Here is a 21,724-nt window from a genome sequence, read left to right as displayed (position 1 = left end):
TTAATTTACCCATGCATACATTGGTACATAACTGTAATTTTGGCGTACTTGTTATTTTGTATTCTGGTTCTGTATTCTTAGCTACCATAATGAATAAAAACAAGCACCTGAAATAATAGCAAACACTTAGAGATAGCTTTTCTATGTACCTTCCTTGTTATTGATCTCTAGCTTTGTAAAAATGAAGAAAATATAAAATGTGCCATGCTTCTCTAGAGAAATGTGGTAAGAAACGAAAGTGAATCGTTTTGAGCTCCTTAGAGTCTGGACTCTTAACCACAGCTAGTGTGCTTCTCTAACTACAGGTATTTATTAATTGTGCAAGAAATGTTTATGCTAGTTTCTGTTGTAACTCTTTTTGGTTTTCAAAACATTGGTTTTAGGTGGATCTTACTAAAAAGTACTATTTCAAACTTCAAGCATCCCATCTTTCTGAATCTAAAGGATTGCTTCTTATATACTTCTGTACAAGCTGAGGTCTGAGTTTGAGCTTAGTTTATTCTTGGCATATTTTTTCTTCTATTTTGACTTTTATCTGACTTTTAAGGAGCGGAATATAAAAGGTGTGTTTTTTTTTAAGTTGTATATAAATAAGGTGCTATTATTCATTATTTTTAGATATGCTTGTGCTCAGGTTCTTCTGAGTTCCATTATAACTTACTAGGTGCATATTAAAAGGTATACAGAATTAGTTCTGAATAGTTAACCTGCTGAGTCATGTCATTAGTCACTAAGACAAGTCTCATTTAGGTTTTAAAACTGGGCTTACATCCAGAATTTAAAAGGTTAAAGGAGTTAAAATGAGGTTAGGCTTTTTTTTTAATCTACACTTTTTTCTCAGTTATCTCACCAAAACAATTTCTTGTGATTTTCTTCTTACTCTGTCCATGCTGGAGAAGTAATGATTTTCTTCATAATTTTAAATTTAAAAAATAAGTTGATGCTGATCACTTTTATCAGATGTAATTGTATTTCTTTAAATGGGAGCGGAGGGGAAATAATGGTGTTTAGGAAAATGTATTGATTATATTGGTGATGTGCCCTCCAAGACACCAGGCCACAGTTGATTGCCTCTGATTTTGTTATGTCTTTAGGCATGCCAGACTTTATTCTCCAGTACTTATTACGACAGTGATAAAATACTATACTCATTTGCTAAGTGGATGTTGTTGCTATGGTAATAAGGAATTAGGCATTTTATGTATTTTTTCTGATATACATATATTCATTGTGTTTCATGCGTTCAAATATACTTAATTTCCTTCTCAAATATCACATTCTGGTGTCACTGTGATGCATTTCTTTACCAGTATTCTAAAACGTGAGTAAATGGATGTGTCATCTAGAGTAGGGTTTTTCAATTTATGTGATACATTAGTGGATTGTGAAATCAATTTAGTGGGTTATAAGTATTTTTTCTTTTTAATGAAGTAGAAAAAATATGGAATAGAAAAAGCCAGCATACAAAACCTTACTAAGAATAAGTACTTTTTTCTGAAATTCTTGTTTCAGATACACACACGCACATGTTTGTGTATACCAAGTTGTAGTGTAAAATGTGTTTCTTAACTGCGATGGTGAATTTTGGTGTCAACTTGGCTAGGTTGCAGTACCCAGATATTTGGTCAAATACTAGTCTAGATTTTCCTGTGAAGATACTTGTTTTTTGTTTGTTTGTTTGTTTGTTTGTTTGTTTTTTAAATGAGGTTAACATTTAAATCAGTAGACTTTGAGTAAAGCAGATTACTCTCCATAATGTGGATAGACCTCATCAAATCAGCTGAACACTGAATTACTCATAAGGGGAAAAATACCTGATCTCAACAAAAGTCTTGCATATTCTAAACTGCTAAATAAGGACTTGATATCACTAAAAACATGTAGAAGGGGCCGGCCCAGTGGCTCAGGCGGATAGAGTGCCATGCTCCTAACTCCAAAGGCTGCCAGTTCGATTCCCACATGGGCCAGTGGGCTCTCAACCACAAGGTTGCCAGTTCAATTCCTCGAGTCCCACAAGGGATGGTGGGCAGCACCCCCTGCAACTAAGATTGAACATGGCACCTTGAGCTGAGCTGCCTCCCGGATGGCTCAGTTGTTGGTTGGAGCCCGGGCTCTCAACCACAAGGTTGTCAGTTCAACTCCTGCACGGGATGGTGGGCTATGCCCCCTGCAACTAGCAATGGCGACTGGCCATGGAGCTGAGCTGCGCCCTCTACAGCTAAGACTGAAAGGACAACAACTTGAAGCTGAACGGCACCCTCCACAACTAAGATTGACAGGACAACAGCTTGAGTTGGAAAAAAAAGTCCTGGAAGTACACACTGTACCCCAAATCCTGTTCCCTTTCCCCAATAAAAAAAAAAATATTTAAAAAAAACAAAACATGTAGAAGGGGAAAAAAAGATTGATTCAAATTATCAGGGGCCAAATACTAGTACATAAAGGATCAATCATATTCTTGTGAGTAGAATTTTTTTCTCTGGGTCACTTTTATACTTTCCTGTCCAGGAATTTGAAGATGAAAATCCCTGAGCATTCTTTTTGTTGTAATTGCAACTGACTTCTTTTCAGTTTTAATGTAAGAAATTCCTGATATGCAATAATAAAGGTAAATGTTTTCTGAATTGCCCACTTGGATATAAGGTGAAATGTTAAAGAGGAAAATAAAGTTTTTTGTACTCTTTCAAACTGTTTCTAGCTTTTCTGTAGTTATCTGTTTTGACAGTCTCTCTTCTTAAGACAGGGAAAGGATGTTTTTTAGTGAGGACTGATAAGCATAAGGATTCAGTAATATTCTCCCTCACACAGTTAGACTAATTGCATTATGCTGGTCCCCAATTTATATGACAGTTTATCATAAAAAACATTTTGTTTCATGTGTGTTTATTGAATAAACCTCACTAATAAGATTTTCTATTGAATGATTTCCAAATTTTCATCACCAGATGGATATTTTTGCCAAGAAATGTACATTGCATAGTCATTTAAGTGCAATAATTATAAAAAAGCCAGAGTGTATTATCATGCGGGAGTAATAATATTTGTTAACAAAATTCATTTGTGTATTGGACAAATATTTGCCCAGCCCAAGATTGCCTGACTTGTCTGGGTCCAGCGGTGCCCGACCTGGATGCGTTTGATTTGGAGAAGACGTAAGTTCAAAGATATATTCAGTGAAGGTTAATACATTACATGGATTTACCTAAGAAACCATCAGTTTTTGCCTCTCAATTTAAGAAGCAAAAGTATTTACAGGGAAAGGATAATAGTATTATTAACCTGCACTATGAAAATAGATCTCAGCTGTTGTTCAAATTTGTTTATTCGACTTTTGAATCCTGATTTACAGGTATTGAGAAAAATTGCCAGTGTGGAACTTCCCTGGTTCCTGCCACAATTAAAAGATATCTTAGTCTAAAAGGAAAGAGACATTATTAAGAATTATCCTAAAAAATATCCATCTAAGCTGATTATTACAGAGTTTTTTATTGTCAGAATGAAAGGGACTACCCCTGATATCTTTGAAGTGAACTGTTTTATCTAGCAAGTGGCAAAACATGCTCTCCTAACCTTCAGTTTGTGACCTTATTAACTGGTACTATTCAAGGAATTGACTACCACTGTTGCTGAAGCTTATGCCTAAATACCTGAAATATATGTCACTTTCCTTGAAATAAGTGATGAATTGCTATCATAGAGGATATCAGTAGAAGCTAAGTTACAAGTTCCTAACTTTTTGGGTGCTCTGGCATCACAACACTTTTTTATCCTAAATTAGTAATATAGAACGTACTCATTTTTGAAAGTGAGCTAATGATAGGTTTTTAAACCATCAAAAATCCTTGAGATTTTTGCGTGGATGCACCCTTGGGTGTCATAAAAACAATATTGCAAATCCTAGAACCAGAAGAATTTCCTCAAAGATCATGTAACTTGCCTGACTCAGTTGCCACAGTTGCCATGTTACAGTGTTCAGTTAAGCCCAGCCCAAGATTGCCTGACTTGTCTGGGTCCAGCAGTGCCCGACCTGGATGCGTTTGTTTTGGAGAAGGCGTGAGTGAGATTTATCTTCCCTCCTTGTAAATTACTTTTTAGTCAAGGTTTAGTTCCACTGTCTTTACTATCCATTTTACCTTTTAGAAGGAACACTGTTCAAGGGGAAACTAGCGGTAGCCTCCCGGAAGGAAGAAGCTGAAATGTATTCACCAAATTATTTAGGAGTGTCTATTCTATGCTAGATGTTGGAGGGGTGGTGGAAAATATGCAGATGACCTGGGGAACGCCGTAGACCTCATGGAGCATATATATATTCAAGTGGGAAAGACAGATATGTAACAAGTACCAAAAATGGATCATTACAAATTGTGAAAAGAACTCTGAAAGAAAAAAGCAAAGATTCTAAGAATGAATAACAGGGACTGCTTTCTTTAGATGGGATGTTTAAGGAAGCTGCTCTGTGAAGTGATACTTAGACTGAGACCTGGTGAATAAAAAGGACCAAGCAAGATGAAGAGGGAGTGACATGACACCTACGTCGTATACAATAATGAAAAGACTTGACAAATTTGACAGCATAAGAAATTTCTACTTTTTTACAAAAACAAAATCCTAGACAAAGTTAAAAGACAAACCAAAGACTGGGTTCTAAAATACAGGATACGGGGCCGGCCCGGTGGCTCAGATGGTTGGAGCTCCGTGCTCCTAACTCCAAAGGCTGCCAGTTCAATTCCCACATGGGCCAGTGGGCTCTCAACCACAAGGTTGCCAGTTCAACTCCTCGGGTCCCGCAAGGGATGGTGGGCAGCGCCCCCTGCAACTAAGATTGAACACGGCACCTTGAGCTGAGCTGCCGCTGAGCTCCCGGATGGCTCAGTTGGTTGGAGCGCATCCTCTCAAACACAGGGTTGCGGGTTCGACTCCCACAAAGGATGGTGGACTGTGCCCCCTGCAACTAGAAAACAGCAACTGGACCTGGAGCTGAGCTGCGCCCTCCACAACTAAGACTGAAAGGACAACAACTTGACTTGGAAAAAAGTCCTGGAAGTACACACTGTTGCCCAATAAAATCTTTTAAAAAAATAAAATAAAATAAAATACAGGACAGGTAAGGACTTTTTCTTTTTTTTTTTGTATTGACACAGTTATGGGAAAACAGGCATTATCATTCACCACAGGTGCAGGTGTAAGTTGATGTTGACTTTTTAGAGACCAGTTTTCCATATAGGAACCTTTTGATGTAGTAGTTCCAGTTCTGAGAACGTATCCTAAGGGATGACTGGCAAGTGTGTGAAATTTTATACAAGGATGTTGTTTGCAGCGTTGTAAAATATGAAGCATCCTAAACATCCATCTATAGGGGATTGAGTGAATAAATTGTGGTACCTCTGTACAATGGAACACTAGCTACTAAGCGGCCACCAAGAAGGATAATGCACATCTAAGTGGTTTCCATTTTCAGGGGGAAAAGAGAACGTTCAAAAGGAGCTAAAAAAGTTCTGTTTACTCCTTTGCAAATACTCCCACACTAGTTCGTTTCCTGTTTTTAGCAAACCCAAAACGGCAGGCTGATTAAATGAGAGGTGTCATTATTTCTGCAATAGCAGTCACCTTTCCTAGCTGTGTTATTTGTTGGTTCATCGTTTGTCTCTTCCTACTAGAGTTTTAGCCTCACGAGAGCAGGGCTGTGTTTTGTTCCCGGCCTTGTCTCTAGGATCTAGAACAGTGCCTGGCTCAGAGTAGGTGCTCAGTGTTATGGGATGAGTGTGTGAATGAAAGTGAAAGAAAACGGGCTCCAGCCAAGGTCTCTTGGTGAGTGCATTCGGAAGGCCCTGTTCCTTCTCTGCCCTTGATTTCCTTTTGCCTCTGTTCTTATTTTTCAGTGACTGTTTTGCTGCCCTCCCACAAGTGCCATGAGAATTCTCACCCCGCCTCGTTTCTTCATCATCCTGTCTCCATCACTGCTGGGACATCCCTGAGCCTCTCTTTTTCACCAAACCTAAAGGAAGTGTGGCTTTTGAGCTACCATTCACGCCACTGAGCTTACACCTGTTTGCTTACCTGATTGCCTGACCTTTAGAACTCACTCTATAACCCTAGTAATACCCTAGCCCTTTCATTTTCTCTTAGCGGTTCCTCCCTGCTTCCCACAGTGTCATTTCGATTGGTTTCATCAGCTGCTGCTCTTCTGGGAATTCTGCTCCCCTCCCAGTATAATTGCTGCAGGCAGCCTGACTGCCTGTCTGTCGGTGCTACTCACGTTGCCTAAAGCGGATGTTATTATTATGGCTGGTGGTGTGGTAGTCGTTTATCTAACTGCTACATGCTCACCTTCTCCCACCTCCATCACTAGCCCGCTTTCCCAATCCTGCGCTTTCATTTCTACCTTCATCAATCACATGATAGGAAGGGAAAATCTTGGCCTGGCTTTGGAGTGAGGAGAGTGGAGTCCTGAGTTCCACCTGAAGTAGCGGAGGCTCTCTTACCCGTCTGGCTTCCCACAGTACCCTTCCCGCTTTGGGAAATCAGCACCAGCAGTCCCTCGGAGGGACTAAAAACAACAGGCTGTTTTCAAGTTTTGGCCAGTCATAGGCACTGTGGATGATGTATTATGATTCTATCACATTATATTTTTTATTGCAAATGTGCTACGCTGTGGTTAAATTGCTTAATATATACTAGGCAAGAAATAGAACCATCGTTATAACACTGTTTCTCTGAACAAAGTATTTTAGGTCCAAAATAATTGATTTATTATTAAAGTTTCATACTGCATCGACTTCTTAAGTTAGGAGTTTTATATTTGGTGGTGATATATTTTAAGTTAAATACTTACAGGTTGACAGGTAAAAGGTACACAAAAAGGAGAAATAATTTTTTTCTTAATTTTCAAAAGCGTCAACAGTCTTTACCACGCTGATTTTTTTTAAAAAAACTAGTGTAACTCCCAAGAGTATAAATAAATTTGTACCTATCTTTTCTCACTTTTGGAGTTATTAAGGCTTTTTCAGCTTTATGAAGAGAAGGGCTTTAAGTCATCTCGCCTCGGAATTTGTTTTATTAATAATGGAATATGATTTCTTCTTGATTAACAGCTATTTAAGTGTAGATTTGGATTTGTAGCACAATTGCAAAATACAGAGTCAATCTGCTCATTCAGTGGTGAGTAAAGTGCACAGACAGAGGCAAATTTATTCGTTCAGCAAATATGTATTGAGCACCTATTATGTTCTAGGCATTATTCTAGGCATCGGATGAAAATACACCATTTGGCATAATTCGCATGGCTACTTCTTAATAGAAAGAGTAAGTGTGGCATAGTGGAAGACTAGAAACCACCCAAATGTCTATTTGTTAATAAGCCGCGGTCCAGCAGCACAGTGGAGGCTGTCTGCTCACCATTCCCTGCAGCTGGGAAGCAGGTCCTTCCTTGAAGTGGGAACTGGTCAGAGTATCCCCATGTCTGCCATGGTAAGTTTGGCTTTTGTTCTGAGGACCCATTAAGTGATTGTTAGTGGGAAGTGGAATGAAAGGTCAGTGGTTGCTATGTGGGCATTAGATCATAGAGGGACTGCAGAGACCTATGAGGAGACCATTATAGTCCAGGCAAGAAGTGCTGTTGGCAGTGGAGGTGGAAAGAACTGCACAATTCAAGATACATTTTGAGGAAAAACTGAGGGTTGCCAAAAGGGAGCGCGGTGGGGATGAGGAAGAAGGGGAAGGGATTAGACTGCATAAATTGGTAACTACAGTATTGCCACGGGGATATGAAAGGCAGTTTGGGGAATATAATCAATAATGTTGTAAAGATTTTGGGGGGTGTCAGATGGGCACATGTCTTATTAGGGAGACCACTTCATGGATGGTGTAGGTGCCTGATCACTGCAGTGTACACCTGAAGCTGAATAATACTGTATGTCAACTATAATTTAATATATATAGTCACAGGATATGGAGTACAGCATAGGGAATAGAGTCAATGGAATTATAATAGATATACACGATGTCAGAGGGGCAATAGATTGGGGGAATACTTTGTGAGGGATGAAATGTCTTAACTATTGCATTCTTTTGTACACCTGAAACTAATAAAAATAAAAGATACATTTTGGTGGAGGAATTGATAAGATTTGGTGCTAAGTGGATGGAAAAGGTGAGGGAAAATAGGAGTAGTTTTAGCAAATGTACACAGTTATGTAAGGGAGGCTGCTGATGGCTGAAGGCTGCTTCCCACCATGAGGACCTCCCAGTAGCCCCTTCCTTCCCCCCAGATCCAGCCCCCCACTCGTGTGCACTGGATAGGTCAGAGGGTCTACTTTAAGAGTATGGTAGTGAACTTTTGGGGCTTCGTTAGCTGCATGGCCCCTCTCTATGTGTGTGTAGTGGGGTGTCACCTTGAAGCTTGTGAAGAACGGGAATAGGGCAAGGGCCGACTGAAACGAGGCAGGCTGTCTGGGTCAGGGGAACGCTGTAGTCAGGCTGCATATCCTGAGCTCAGCTGTCTGCTGCGCCTAGTGTGGGGCTTGTGGAAAACTGTGCAAGGTAGTAAGGAGCAGTGGAAAGAACACAGTGGAGACAGAGCTTCTGTTTCAAGTCTAGGCAAATTGTGTGACGCAGAGCTAGTTCTCTGAGCCTCAGTGACCTTGGATATATTTCATGTAAAATGTCTGTTAGACATCCAAGTGGAGACATCAGTTAGATAGTTGGATATAGGATTCAGAAGCTTGGATAGTGTTCAGGCCTGAAAGTACAAATTTAAGATTCTTCAGTATGTACAGACAGTATTTAAATTGATAAAATTGGAAATGATTACTTAGAGAGAGTATAAAAAAAGAAGAAGGCCCAGAATTGTGTCCTGAAGCCCTTCAGTATTCAGAGGTTTGGCTGAGAAGAAGGAGCCTAACCGTTTGATACAAAATATTGGGATATTTTACAGATAATCTCAAATTCGGTGTGTCTAAAGTGGGACTCCTTCTCATTTTCTCTATTTCCTATCATGGTCAAGGGCATTATCCCTCATCACTCATCGGAAACTTGGGGATTGTCCTGATCTTTTTTACCTCCACATACGTGGTGACCAAGACCTTTATCCTTTGACTATCTGAACAATCTGTCTTTCTACCCCACCTCACTGCCACTGCTTTGATTCCTGCCCTGAGGATTTCTCGCTTGCATTTCTGCAGCAGCATTCTGTAATAACTGATTCCAGCCTTGCCTCCCCCCAATCCAATTTCTATGGTTGCCAGATTTCTCAAATAAAAATATAGGGCACCTAGTTAAAGTTAACTTTGAAACAAACAGTGAATAATTATAAAGGTAGGTATGTCCCATGCAATTTATTTAAGACATACTTATACTAAAAAACAACAACTGTTGCTTTTCTGAAGTTCAAATTATAACAGGGTTCTACTCTTTTATCTGGAAATCCTAGTCTTGCTTCAAAGTCAAAATATTTCACCATGGCTTTCAGGATAAAATGTAAGTGTCCTAACACTGCATTGTAAGAGTCAGCATGTTCTGACCCAAGTGCCATATGAACTGCTGGCAGTGTCCTGCATTTGCTGCACTGCTTTACTCCTCCATACCTGTGAAGGTGTGCTTACCTCTCCCCAGAATGGCCCCTCTCTCCGCGGTGCTCTGGTTCATTCCTGTTGTTAAGACTCAGGCATCACCGTCTCTGGGAAGTCATTTCTAACCCCCTACTCCCCACTCGATGGATAATAATAGGAGCAACGGCTTTTCTTCTGTTTTTCATGTCATTTTTTGCTAATATTATCACATAATGCAGGGCTGTCCAAACGTTTTTCTAACGTTTTTCACCAAGGGCCATATGCGGTAAAATACACAAACAGCCGGGCCACTCACTCGAGGTGAAGTACGTATTGCCTCACCTGGTTTATTTAAGTAAACTAAATATGTTTTTGGAACTTTCTGCGGGCCAATACAAAATGGATCGGGCCGCAGTTTGGACACCCCTGACATAATGTGTCATATTGTAATTTACTTTTTTACCTGTCTCTCTTCCCTAGATTGTGACAGAGTAAAAATTGTGTCTTTTAACTCTGTATCCTTAGCACATGGTGGGCTCTCAATATATGAATGAACCAGTGAATGAGTAGGTGAGAATGTAGGAAAGAACCCACAAGCATTAACGTAACTGGCATTGGCGCTTACCCACCTCTTCCCTACCTTGCCCCCTGGATGAGTCAGTGTTGGAGCAAGCCACCTCCTTTGCCTGTCCCCGTCTCCCAAGGAAGCTCTGTAAGAGTAGGAGCCAGGTTTTGTTCTCTGGGTCCCCAAGTCCTTGAATTGTAGGTGCTCAGTATGTGTTTATTGAATAAAAGGAAGAATGAAAAATGCATGCATAAATGAGTATACCTCGGAGTGCAGCCTTTGGCCACAGCAGTTTTTATTTTCTAGGGCAGACTCTGTAAAGCTGGAGCTGCAGCTTCCCTGACTCTGGGCCTCACCTCCTCTTACCCGACTCCTCTACTTCCTTCCCTTAACCTGGGAGAGAAAAACTCTTTTCTCCCTGCAGCAGCTGGCACATAACAGCTCCATACATGTTAGCAGTCATTCACAGATGGAGCCGCCTCTTTCCTCCAGGGCTCCAGCCTCTCTGCCATTTATTTCCCACTCCTGAGCCTAAGCCTGGAAAGCCATGGGGATCTGACATTGCTTTCTCTTCCAGGGATTATGGTCTTTCTCCTTCTCACACAAGGGATCGAGGTTTTCTTTGTCTCCCACCAGGGCAATTCAATTAAATAGGACTAAAGTTAAGAGACTCTAATTATTTTTTTATTAAGGTTTAACGGCTAAATTTCTTTTTCAATTAAGTAATTGTATCTTTATGCTCAAAGGTCTTTTTTCCATATATATGGAAGTTCATTTACTTGTATATTATTAAAGGAAATAACCACCAACAAAACTATTAATGACTTGAGCTCTGTGATTAGTTCATTTTTGTGACATTTTGAGATTTAATAATTAATCTGGCTCAAGTTCAAAGAAAGAAAACTCAGTGCCAGAAATTCCTAGCCAGCAAGGATTATAAACAAACCTTACAATTGTCCCCTCAAATAACAAGAATCATTGAGATCAACTTCTTGCAATTAGAAATGTTTTGGAAAAAATACAGGCGAAAAGTTCAAGAAAGCATGTCAAAACAACAAAACTCGGTCGAATGTTCATTATTGTAACTGATCAAAGTCTGTTTGCAGTAGATTTGAATGTGAATAAATTAAATGTGACATTGGTTTGGCAGAGGCACACTGGTGACTGGCAGGAATACACAGCAGGAGCAGCCTCTGCTAAAACAGAACCTGCTTGGTTGTTTCATTCACATAGATTTCTTAGCACCCCTGTGCTCTCGTACTAACCCAGCTTTGTCATTTATTTACCCTTTGGGTTTATGCTCCCATCCAGGCAAGAGTAAATTCATTTTTGATTACGAATCTAGCAGGTGTGCCTTGAGTCTGAACATCTAGTATCTTTTAGTGACCTATGTACCTCCCCCTGCCTTGTTTTCTCTCTTTCATATATTGAAAAAGGGTGATCTAATAACTTATTATTTCATCCTGGCAGTTCAACTTGTAGAACTAGAAAATGTAGTTTAATTAAACAATTTGGCAATATTTTCAAGCTTAGGCATGGCTATTGGATTTGCTAGGCTTGAATTGTTTCTTGTTATGTTACAAAATTGACACTGTAAAAAGAATATTCAGTTGAGAACATTTTGAAGCAGTTGTTCCCCATATTCCCATTATAATTATGTTGATTGTGGGGTGGCGGGGTGCAGCACGCTCTGGGAGGCTCCTTCCTGGATGAGACCATTTTACAGTAACCAAATGTCTATGGTTTCTGGACCTGGAACATACTTATGCCAAATTTTCACATATAATCTATTTACTTATTTTTATTTACTATAATCTATCTTCAAAATGTTTCTTAAATTCACTCAAAGCCAATGTACTCATACTCTAAAGTTTTTAATGTTCATTAAAACAAAGTTATTTATTAGTATGTGTAATTTAAATTATGGAAAGAAATTAATGGAGCTATCAAAGTCAAATATATTTATATTACATATAGCACATATCTAACGAGAGTTGAAAAATGTATGGACTAGGAAAAATATATTTAGTTTAATTTAAATATTTTAAAAAGTTGATCTATTTATGAAACCAAAACTTTCATTGTATAATATCTTTATCTGATGTACACTTTGACAAGTACATATCTAGATCCAGTAGTTACTAAAGATATATTTACATTAAGCTTTTGCCACAGATTATTTCTAATTATATAATTTTAAATTAAAACTTTTTTAAAAATTCAGGTTCCTGGTTTTCTATGTAATATAACTTGATCGTTATGAAATGGCCATAGTTTTGTTCCCACAGAAGACTAAAACAAACAAACAAAATATCCAGTGACAAGCACAATTTTATCATTATCCATAAGACCAACTAAGTCTTTGCTTGCTCTTGAATATAGTAAACTTTCTAACAACGAAGCACTGTTGAATTTACTTTACACTGTACTTAGATTTTATCTTGGGATGTGTTTTATACTTAAGTTTGAACATAGTTATATATGGCATACTTTAATTCACAAGTACTTGAAGCCAAATGTAGATCGTTTACATAAATACTGAAGAGAAGTGTGGAGCCAGAGAATCAAAGAAGAAACAAGAAACGGGTTATGATATGTATATGTATATTCTGCCTGCCTTTCCTCCAAGCTGGAGTCATAGCATTTCAGAAACAAACTTTATTGTTCCCCAATAAAGGCCTGACCATTAGCTCTGTTCCATTTGTAGGTGTGTCTCTATTTAAAAATGCAAATAATTTTGAAGGCTATTATTAAGGAATTGTGTATTTAATATGAATATAACACCAGCAGCATCATACATGTATAGAGAATTACTGAAACACTCCTTGATAGACGAATTCTCAGTTCACCAGGTTGAGATGCTAAAGAGAGAAATAGGGTTAGGGGATTGAGATCTTGAATATATTATGAAAACCATTTTTCTTTTTTATTTATACATACATATGGCACATACATATAAATAAACACATTAAATGAAAAAACTATTAGTGACATTTTACGTATCTTAAATTAGTAAAAATGGATAATTTATCATTTGTATTTACCTTCCCTTGTTCACTAGGTATATGTATAATAACAGATAATATTTCTAAAGTGTTTTTGTATGTATGCTTAAATCTGCGTCCAAATATGCCATTCTGTTTAATAGTATAGACTCAGAACTGTTAACACACACACTTCTGACCCAAATGTAACCCCAGAGATGCAGAATGACTTGGGTACCTGAGACAGAAAAATCTTTGGGTCACTTTTTTAACTTGGGTATTTCTCGGCCCTTCTCTTTCCACAGTACCTATCGAGTAAACTAAACTTTCGTCCAATCAGAGTAACTTCATCAGACAGCAGTTGTGCTCAGTTCCCTCCTTTCTCAGATGCCAGAGTGCAGTTCCAAGGTTCAGGTTTCCATTCCCTCGGTTTCCTTTGTCTCTTCCAAGGCATCATCGCAGAGACCTCTAGTCCTATTGTGCCAGTTGTTTCACTTCTTTTTTATGTCCCAATATCCAGTGCTGTTATCTAATACCTTCTACAGCTACGTATCACTATATATGAGAGTGGATTTCCTTACCGTCTTGGAAAACTCCTGTGTACTAGGGGTTCACATACGGTTGGAGTAGGATATGTTGTGACTAAAGCCTGTGAGTGAGCTATGAGTCAGCAGGTTAGTAGATTGCATTTTCAAGCATTGTTTTCGTCTGTGTTTTATTAATTAAAAAAAAATTTAAGCCTTTTATCATTACCACACTTAGCAATTTACAACATTGAGTACAACAATAGTACAGCCACCAAAAGAGCGCCTAAGCAGGGCTCTTAGCAAGGAGATGGCATTGGAAAAGACTCGAGCTACAACCCTTTGGGGGCTTGAGTTCATTCACATCACTGAACTAATGAGTCGTACACAATAAATGACAGTTAACTTGTCTATGCCACAAAAACGGTGAGCTCGTTAAAAGCATCCAGAGCTTTTCCTTTTTTAAAAATTCTTTTCAATGTAATCCTTTACAAACAATGATAATTTATAACCTGATAATTCATATAGAAAATGATATAAATTCAAACACTTAATACATAATACTTTCACAACTGAATTTGTCTGTTTACCCAATGTCAAGACTCCATAAACAACTCAAGCCTAAGCTAATTTGCTCCAACCAAACACCCCTGCTGTCTGTTGAAAGGAGAGAGGTTGTCACAGAACAACAGTCATTCAAAGACAATGTATTTAAGGAAAAGTGTGGAATAACAGATTTTGATACAGCTCATGCTTTCTCTGTTGTCAATCTGGTTTCTTTCTCTCCTTCCCTGAGGTCGGAATCCTTCAATACTTCATACCAGGGGACTCTTTGATGATACCTTCTTAGAATGGGGTTGTCCTCATGCAGGACTTCCCAGTTGTCAACTCCACTGGGCTCAGCTTCAGATGGAGAAGGTCCACTGCTTCAGGTCCCAGGCCAGGGAAGCCAGGACAATGGTGTAAACATGGAAGGCTTGGTGGGCAGAAGCTCTTTGTCAGATGGGAATAGGCAGGGAACGAGGCATTGTCTTGCCTCCCAGATAGTGCTTAATTAATTTGAGGGCTGCATATGATCACTGTAGTCTTCTTCTCTTCAAGCTGCACTTCCTCTCAGCTCAGTGGTAACTGATATCTTTGCAAAGCTTGCAATGTCCTATTGGCGGGCGTACAATCATGACAAGCCTCAAAATCCATAGCAGTAGTTTCAATGGATAGTGCTTTAATGAACAGGAGCTTGAGGTGGGTGGACATAAAGTTACAGCGTATTGAACACCTAGCAGAGTGTCCAGAAATCTTAGCATTTTCCCCAGCAATGAAGTCCTTCATTCCTTTATGTAGATTCAAGTTTTCATCTTACATCATTTTCCTTCAGCCTGAAATACTTCCTTGAATGTTTCTTGTAGTAGAGGCTTGCTTGTGACAAATACAGCCTGAATTTGTTATTTTCAGTCTGAAAATGTTAGTATGCCTTTATTTGTGAAGGGTGTTTTTCACTGGATATAGGATTGTAAAGTGGCAGTTTTTGTTTTCTTTCAGCACATTAAAGTCATTCCATTGTTTTATGCCTTGCATTGTTTCTCATGAGAACGCTAGTGTTTCTTATCTCTGTCTTTTGTATAAATATGTCTTTTTTTCTGTAGCTGATTAGCTTTTAGCAACTGATTTTGATTTTATATTGGTTTTATATTTATCCTGCTTGGAATTTTTTTTAGTTTCTTGGGTATGTAGATTTATGTATTTATCTATTTGGAATATTTTTAGTCATTATTTCCTCTCCTCCCTTTCTTTTCTCTTTGTGACTCCAAATATATGTATGTTGGACTGCATGATTTTGTCCCACGGCTCACTGAGGCTCTGGTTCATTTTTTAAACTTCTCTCTCTCTTGCTTCGGTTGGATCATTTCCATTGCCTTCTTTTCCGATTCATTGTTCTTCTATAGTGTCTTATCTGCTGTTAAGCATATGCGTTACTTTTTTTATCTTATGTATTGTATTTTTCACCTCTAGAAGTTCCATTTGGTTCTTTTCAATAGTTTCAATTTTTTTCTCTTTATGTTAATTTCCCTTTAGGCTTTTGACATAGTTCTAGTCGTTGTGATAAAGTCCTTGTCTGTTAATTTCATCATTTCTGTCATTATTTGGCTCTGTTTCTATTGACTGGTTTTAGATCACACTTCATTTCTTAATTGGATCATGAACATTGCAATGGTGTATTGTTTACTGTCTGTATTTTGTCATCCTTTAAAAAATGTTCTCAATCCATTGTTTTGGAGTACATTAATTTAGATTTGAATCCGCACAAACTTTCAGAGGCTTATTTTTAAGGTTTTGTTAGGGTGGATCTAAAGCAATGCTGTCCAATAGGAGTTTCTGCAATGATGGAAATGTTTTTTGGGTTTTTTTTTTTTTTTTTTCAGTTTTTATTGGGGAATAGTGTTTTTTTCCAGGACCATCAGCTCCAAGTCAAGTCGTTGTTTTCAATCTAGTTGTGGAGGGCGCAGCTCACTGGCTCATGTGGGAATTGAACCGGCCACCTTGGTGTTATGAGCACTGCGTTCTAACCAACTGAGCCAACCGGCCGCCCCAATGGAAATGTTTTATATCTGCACTTTCCAATGTGGTAGCCATTCATCACAATTGGCTACTAAACACTGAAATGTGTCTGGTGCAATTGTTTATTTTATTTCAATCCATTTAAATAACATGTGGCTAGTGGTGTTAAACAGTGCAGATCTAGAGTTACCTCTACCTCATGCCAGTTTATCCTTACTCTTAAGGAGTGACCTTTCAGAAGTCTTTACATGAATGCCCTACGTATTTGGTGAGGAATCTCTGGCTGATCAGAACTTGAATGTCTCCTAGTCTCATGCAAACTCTAAGTTGTTCAGTTAATAGCTCCCCAGTAGTTATTCTTTAGCCAAGAATGGACCTGCCTGGCCCTGTAGTCTCACCCTACCCATATACAGCTTAATATTCGGCTCAACACTCGAGTGGACCCGTCTGCAGATTTTAGTACTCTTTCTCCGTGTATTCTGGTACTCTGCACCACAAATTCCAGCCTCTCCAACCAACCATCTCAATCTCTTTAGCTCGGCAAGATCTCCAACCTCTGCCTGGGTTCCCCCACCCTGGGCAGCAGCCCATAATATGCTGCCAGGCAGAAAACTGAGATGATGCCAGGCTTCTCTCATTTGCATCCCCTCTCTTGGGGATCTTAGTACTTCACTGCCTGGTGTTTACTATCTGAAAAGTTTACTATTTTTGTGTCCAGTTTTCGTGTTGTTTATGGCAGGAGGACTCATCTGGCACCAAGTACTCCATCTTGTTCTCAAGCCTTAAGATTACATCTTCCTAACACCTTTGTTCTCAATCCATTGTTAATGATTGCTGCCTTTGTTGGAGGCTGTAGCACATTAAAACACTAGAGATTTTTTATCCCAGCAAATTGTGAATTTTGTCTGTTTATTCTTCATAAGGATAGCAGTTGATGTGGGGATTCTGCTGTTTACAAAATTTTCACAACAAATAGCTATTAAGTACTTAAAAGTATAAGTATTGAGACTATACCCTGAGATAAGAGGAATGGATATAAGTTTGGTATGTTTATTTTTTAATGGAATGGAATAAACAATCATTATTTAAAACTCTACGCATACCCTTCTGTTGTACTAGATCATGGCCCAGCAGCCAGTTCTTTCCCTACAACAGCCCATTGAAGAAGACAGTATTGTTATCTCCACTTATATATGAGGAAACTGAGACACAGATGGCTTAAGCAACACTGACAGAGTCACACCGCTAGTAAATGGCAAAACTGGAATTTGTCTGCAGGTAGTCATGCTTCAGAGCCCATGTTCTTAACCACTGTTAGAAACTTGCAGAAGACCTAACAATGTGGACAGTATACATACAAGTGTTTAAGATGTAAATAGTTATACAGTCACTTTATTCCCATTTTCACATAAAGAAACTGAGACTGAAAAAAAGTTAAGTGACTTTCTTGGTGTCATAGCTAGTAAAGTAGATTTGGAATTGAAACTGTATTTGTGCCCAAAAACTGTATATGGATGGTCATCAGAGTGCTATTTTTTTAAATGAAAAAGTGAAATACTGGAAACAATGGAGTAGTTATTAAGTACATCATGGTACAATGTAAGTTATAAAATACGACACAGCCATCTTTTTTTTTTTTACTGTTAAAGAATATTTATTGACAGGGAGAAATGCAGTATGTAAAAGGATATTTATGTTAAATATATAAACATTTATTTGAAGGAGGGCCCGCTTACTCTTCGTTTATCCCTACACAAACAATGAAACAAACACGCTGTTTTTATTGGTAAACATATTGAGACTGAAGGTGATATTGTTCCAAGGAAATATAAGGAAAACCCATGCTTTGTGGCAGTTTCTACTGTAAAATAGGCTTACTTATGATTTGTTTATCTTTAAGTCTACAAATTCCTATTTTTTTCCTACCTACTTTCATTTTATCTATTCCAAATATTTACAAAAGTAGATTTCCTTTCATAAATGATTTATGTTCTGTTTAATTTTCCTGGAAGCTGTTAGCAGGGGTCTGGTAACAATTAGTTTTTCGGGGGCAGGGTTTGGTGTTTTTGTTTTTTTGTTTTTTTTTAAAGACAAGAAGGAAAATTCTTTTCTAGGAAAAATTATAGTCTAGGAAAAACTGTTTTTAACTCTAAAATGTTTACTCCATCTTCGTATGTTAACACATTCTATTGACTGGCTTTTCATTTTGCCGAAAGAGCTGTTATAAGAAAGAACTTCCTTGGCACAGTAATGGTGAGTAAAGAAAAATTATATGAAGGCAGGAAAAAAGAACAGCTCTCTGCCCTCCATTTCCTTCTATGCAGAAGGCATAGGCTTGCACCAGCTGCAATACTGCCATAGTAGAGCTGAAGTAAATGAAGTAGGCGTGGGCAGCTGCAGGCCACGTGACTGATCCTCCTATGAAAAACCAAGTGAGCTGCATGCCAGCTTCTCCGTAGGCTGTTACTACCTGTGGTGGGTTACTAGTGCAAGTTCAACCGAGTCCTGAACCTTTCATTCTGTTTAAGAGAACGAGCTTCCATGAAGACACAGCAGTACATAGAGGATCTTGAAAAGTATGATGGAGATACGGAAAAGTATTTTCATCTCCTTCCACTATTTCCAGTATCATATTGAGGGATTTCCTTTGTGATATATGGTCACTTCACCTGAGAATTCTACAGGGTGTGTGAAAGGCAGACTACTCTCACCTTCATTCAGAGCAACTGTTCCTAAACTCATAGTTACTGTGGTTATTAAACTATTTATGGGGAATTAGTCATTTTGTGGAAATTAAAAGAATATATTCTTTCCCTCACGTTTGCTTTGAGGGGAAAGTTTCATTAGATGGGTCCTTTGTATCTAAATCTGAAAGTCTGTAACATTATAACCCCCCAAACCCTTATTTTCAAACCTTTAAGTACAAACCATTATTTTAAATGTGATTTTAAATACTGGTGCTTACATTTTTAAAGGATTATTATTACTTGAAATTCATATTAGAAACAGATTGCGTCATTCAGATACCGAGATTTTGCTTTTAAGTCTCGAAATTAAAAAATAACTTGGGAGAACTTGTCAGATATTAGTTACATTAACAATTTTTTTCATATTATGTCTTTTAAAAAAATCAGTAAGCAAAAAAAAACATTAAAAATTTCACCCATTTAGTAATAATCATTTTAAGATAGAAAAAAAAGAGGAAGAAGGAATCAACAAAAAGATGTAATTTATTTCATCTGTTTTAAGATGCGCATCTTTTCAAATTTTAACATCTCTGAAATCAAGAGGTGTGAAGGAGCATAAATTGCCTTTTTAAGTAGTGGCAATTACACATAACAATGGTGCCTCTTAAAATTGATGGTCCTGTATCCAATTTAATAGAGTAATAGATTCATTATAATTTGGGGTATAGATCCTTACAGATAGAATAGCAAATCTGTGGGACAGAACTGCATTGCACAAATTGCTTGCACTGATTTGAGGAAGCATTTCCAATCGCAAAATGCCTCTCTGGAACTGGTGTCTGGGGCATGCTGAACTGACTCCATTCCTGTCCTCTTCAATGCCATACCACTCCAGAGAAAAGGAAGTAGATGGGGGTGGTTCTGGCACGACAGAGGGTGGCCTTAGCATCCATGCTTTCATTCCCACAGAGGAAGGAAGACTGGTAGGGGCATCCTTCTGAGGCCATCTCACCTTCACTTCATCTCCAATAAAAAGTATAATTACTACTGATGATTAGCTTTGAGGCAAAAATAGCTGTTATGCTTAGAAAATCTTTGATAGAGTGACTGTTAGGCTCTTCTGTAATATATCGGGGTAAGTAGTTTATTTCACTTGTGTAGTATTTCTATGTTGTGGTCCTTCACGTCTTTTTATTAGTATATGAGGACAGAGCTGTTTACTTCAAATAACACTGATATATAATCAGCTTTTTCAAACTTATCCTGTAATATCTGTATTATTTAAATGCAAAGCAAGTATCATATATATAGATGTACTTTTTTTTAAGCTATTTTTAAATAAAACCTGTAGTTGGGGGTTTTTTCTAACTAGAAATTTAAGTTTGTCCAATTTATACATACAGGAAATATTAAAGAATGAAAAACAGAGAGAAGAAATTAAAATAAAAAGCAGCGATTTTTACGAAAAAGGAAAACTCCTTAGTAACGAGAACAATGAGGAACTCTTGGCTCCACCAGTCGAAACTCAGATTAAAGGGCATGCGTCGGCTCCATACTTCGGAAAGGAAGAACCCTCAGTGGCTCCCACCAGCACTGGTAGAACCTTTCAGCCAGGATCCTGGATGCCACAAGATGGCAAGAGGCACAATCAATAAATGCACTGTGATAAAATCATTTCATTTAAATGATATGTGACTATTTTAACAAATAAAAAAGGTAAAAAGTTACTTTGTATTTTCTGACTATACAATAGTTCTCTATTCCATTAAGCTGAAGAATTAGTTTTCGGTATGCATAAGAAATGTGACATATGGACAACAGAAACCTAACTTTTTAGATTTAAATCCTTCATTTGATTTAGTCATCACTCTGTTTATGAACTTAATTTTTTCCCATTATATTGCTCCCTTAAGAAGTATCACTGTAAGTGCTCAGTACATTTTGGATCTTTATGATCATTTAAGAACTACCCAAGATATGTCTTGATAGACATGATAAGGATAAATAGTGAGGTCTCCTAAATGATCAAATATAAAGAAAATGAGAAGACTGCTATTTCCGGAGAGACTGTAAGAGTCTAAGGACTAATCAAGAACATGAACTTGGATAAAACATTTTGCGGCCCAAAAAATTCAGTTGATAAATGAAGCAAAAACAAAACCTTAACCCCCTTGATGAGTAGATGGGACAAACGCTAGCTTATGGATTGAGGCTGGAGTTTGCAGACAGGAACCACACAATCCATCACAAAAGTCTGAAAGAATAGTAAACAGAGAAATGGTACAATAACTAGAGTTCTATGAAACTAAAAATTACTTTGAGAAAATGGAAAATAGGAGAAGGTTCTTGGAAAGTGATTCTACTGATGGTGGGATCCGAGTGGCTTGTATATTGAAGAAAAGTGTAGACAGATGACAACATTAAAACACTGCTTTTAGAGTAAAGCATTTTTGAAGGGTCATACATTTTCTGAAGTGCACAACCCAGTTTTTGTTGCTAATTAGAGTTCTAACTCTAATACAGAATTCTTTCATAATGTTTAGCATTATACTAGGCAATCATGAGTAATATGAAGAAATCTTTGGTTGAATGTTAGCAATGAATTCCTAAAAACACAGGATAAGATTTTAACTTGTTAGATGGTAGTTTTTTTTTACTGCTTAAGAAATAAAATTACATAAAAATACTTTATAAAATATACTAAGTCATGTAATCACTGTAACGTACTTACTGAGGGACAAAAAAAAGCCTTCGGTGATACTAACGTTCTAGCAGCCTTGTTACTATCAGGTTAACCATTCCCTGTTTATATCATTACAAATGCGACATTTTACCATAGCGACAAAAAAGGAACTAGCCACCA

General features: G+C 37.9%; 1 protein-coding gene across 1 annotated transcript in view; it reads left to right on the top strand.

Moving 5' to 3' along the window:
* NDUFAF2 (NADH:ubiquinone oxidoreductase complex assembly factor 2) overlaps positions 1–20,588 on the top strand; it is a 122,980-nt gene extending 102,392 nt beyond the window's left edge. Inside the window, exon 4 of the mRNA XM_019743577.2 lies at positions 20,265–20,588. Coding sequence (XP_019599136.2) covers positions 20,265–20,516 — 252 coding nt within the window. The 3' untranslated portion in view covers positions 20,517–20,588. The remainder of the gene's footprint in view (positions 1–20,264) is intronic.
* Positions 20,589–21,724: the final 1,136 nt, after the last annotated feature.

The sequence above is a fragment of the Rhinolophus sinicus genome, linkage group LG03 (genome assembly GCF_036562045.2).
Source record: "Rhinolophus sinicus isolate RSC01 linkage group LG03, ASM3656204v1, whole genome shotgun sequence".
NCBI lineage: Eukaryota > Metazoa > Chordata > Mammalia > Chiroptera > Rhinolophidae > Rhinolophus > Rhinolophus sinicus.
This window is presented reverse-complemented; position numbering and strand designations above follow the sequence as displayed.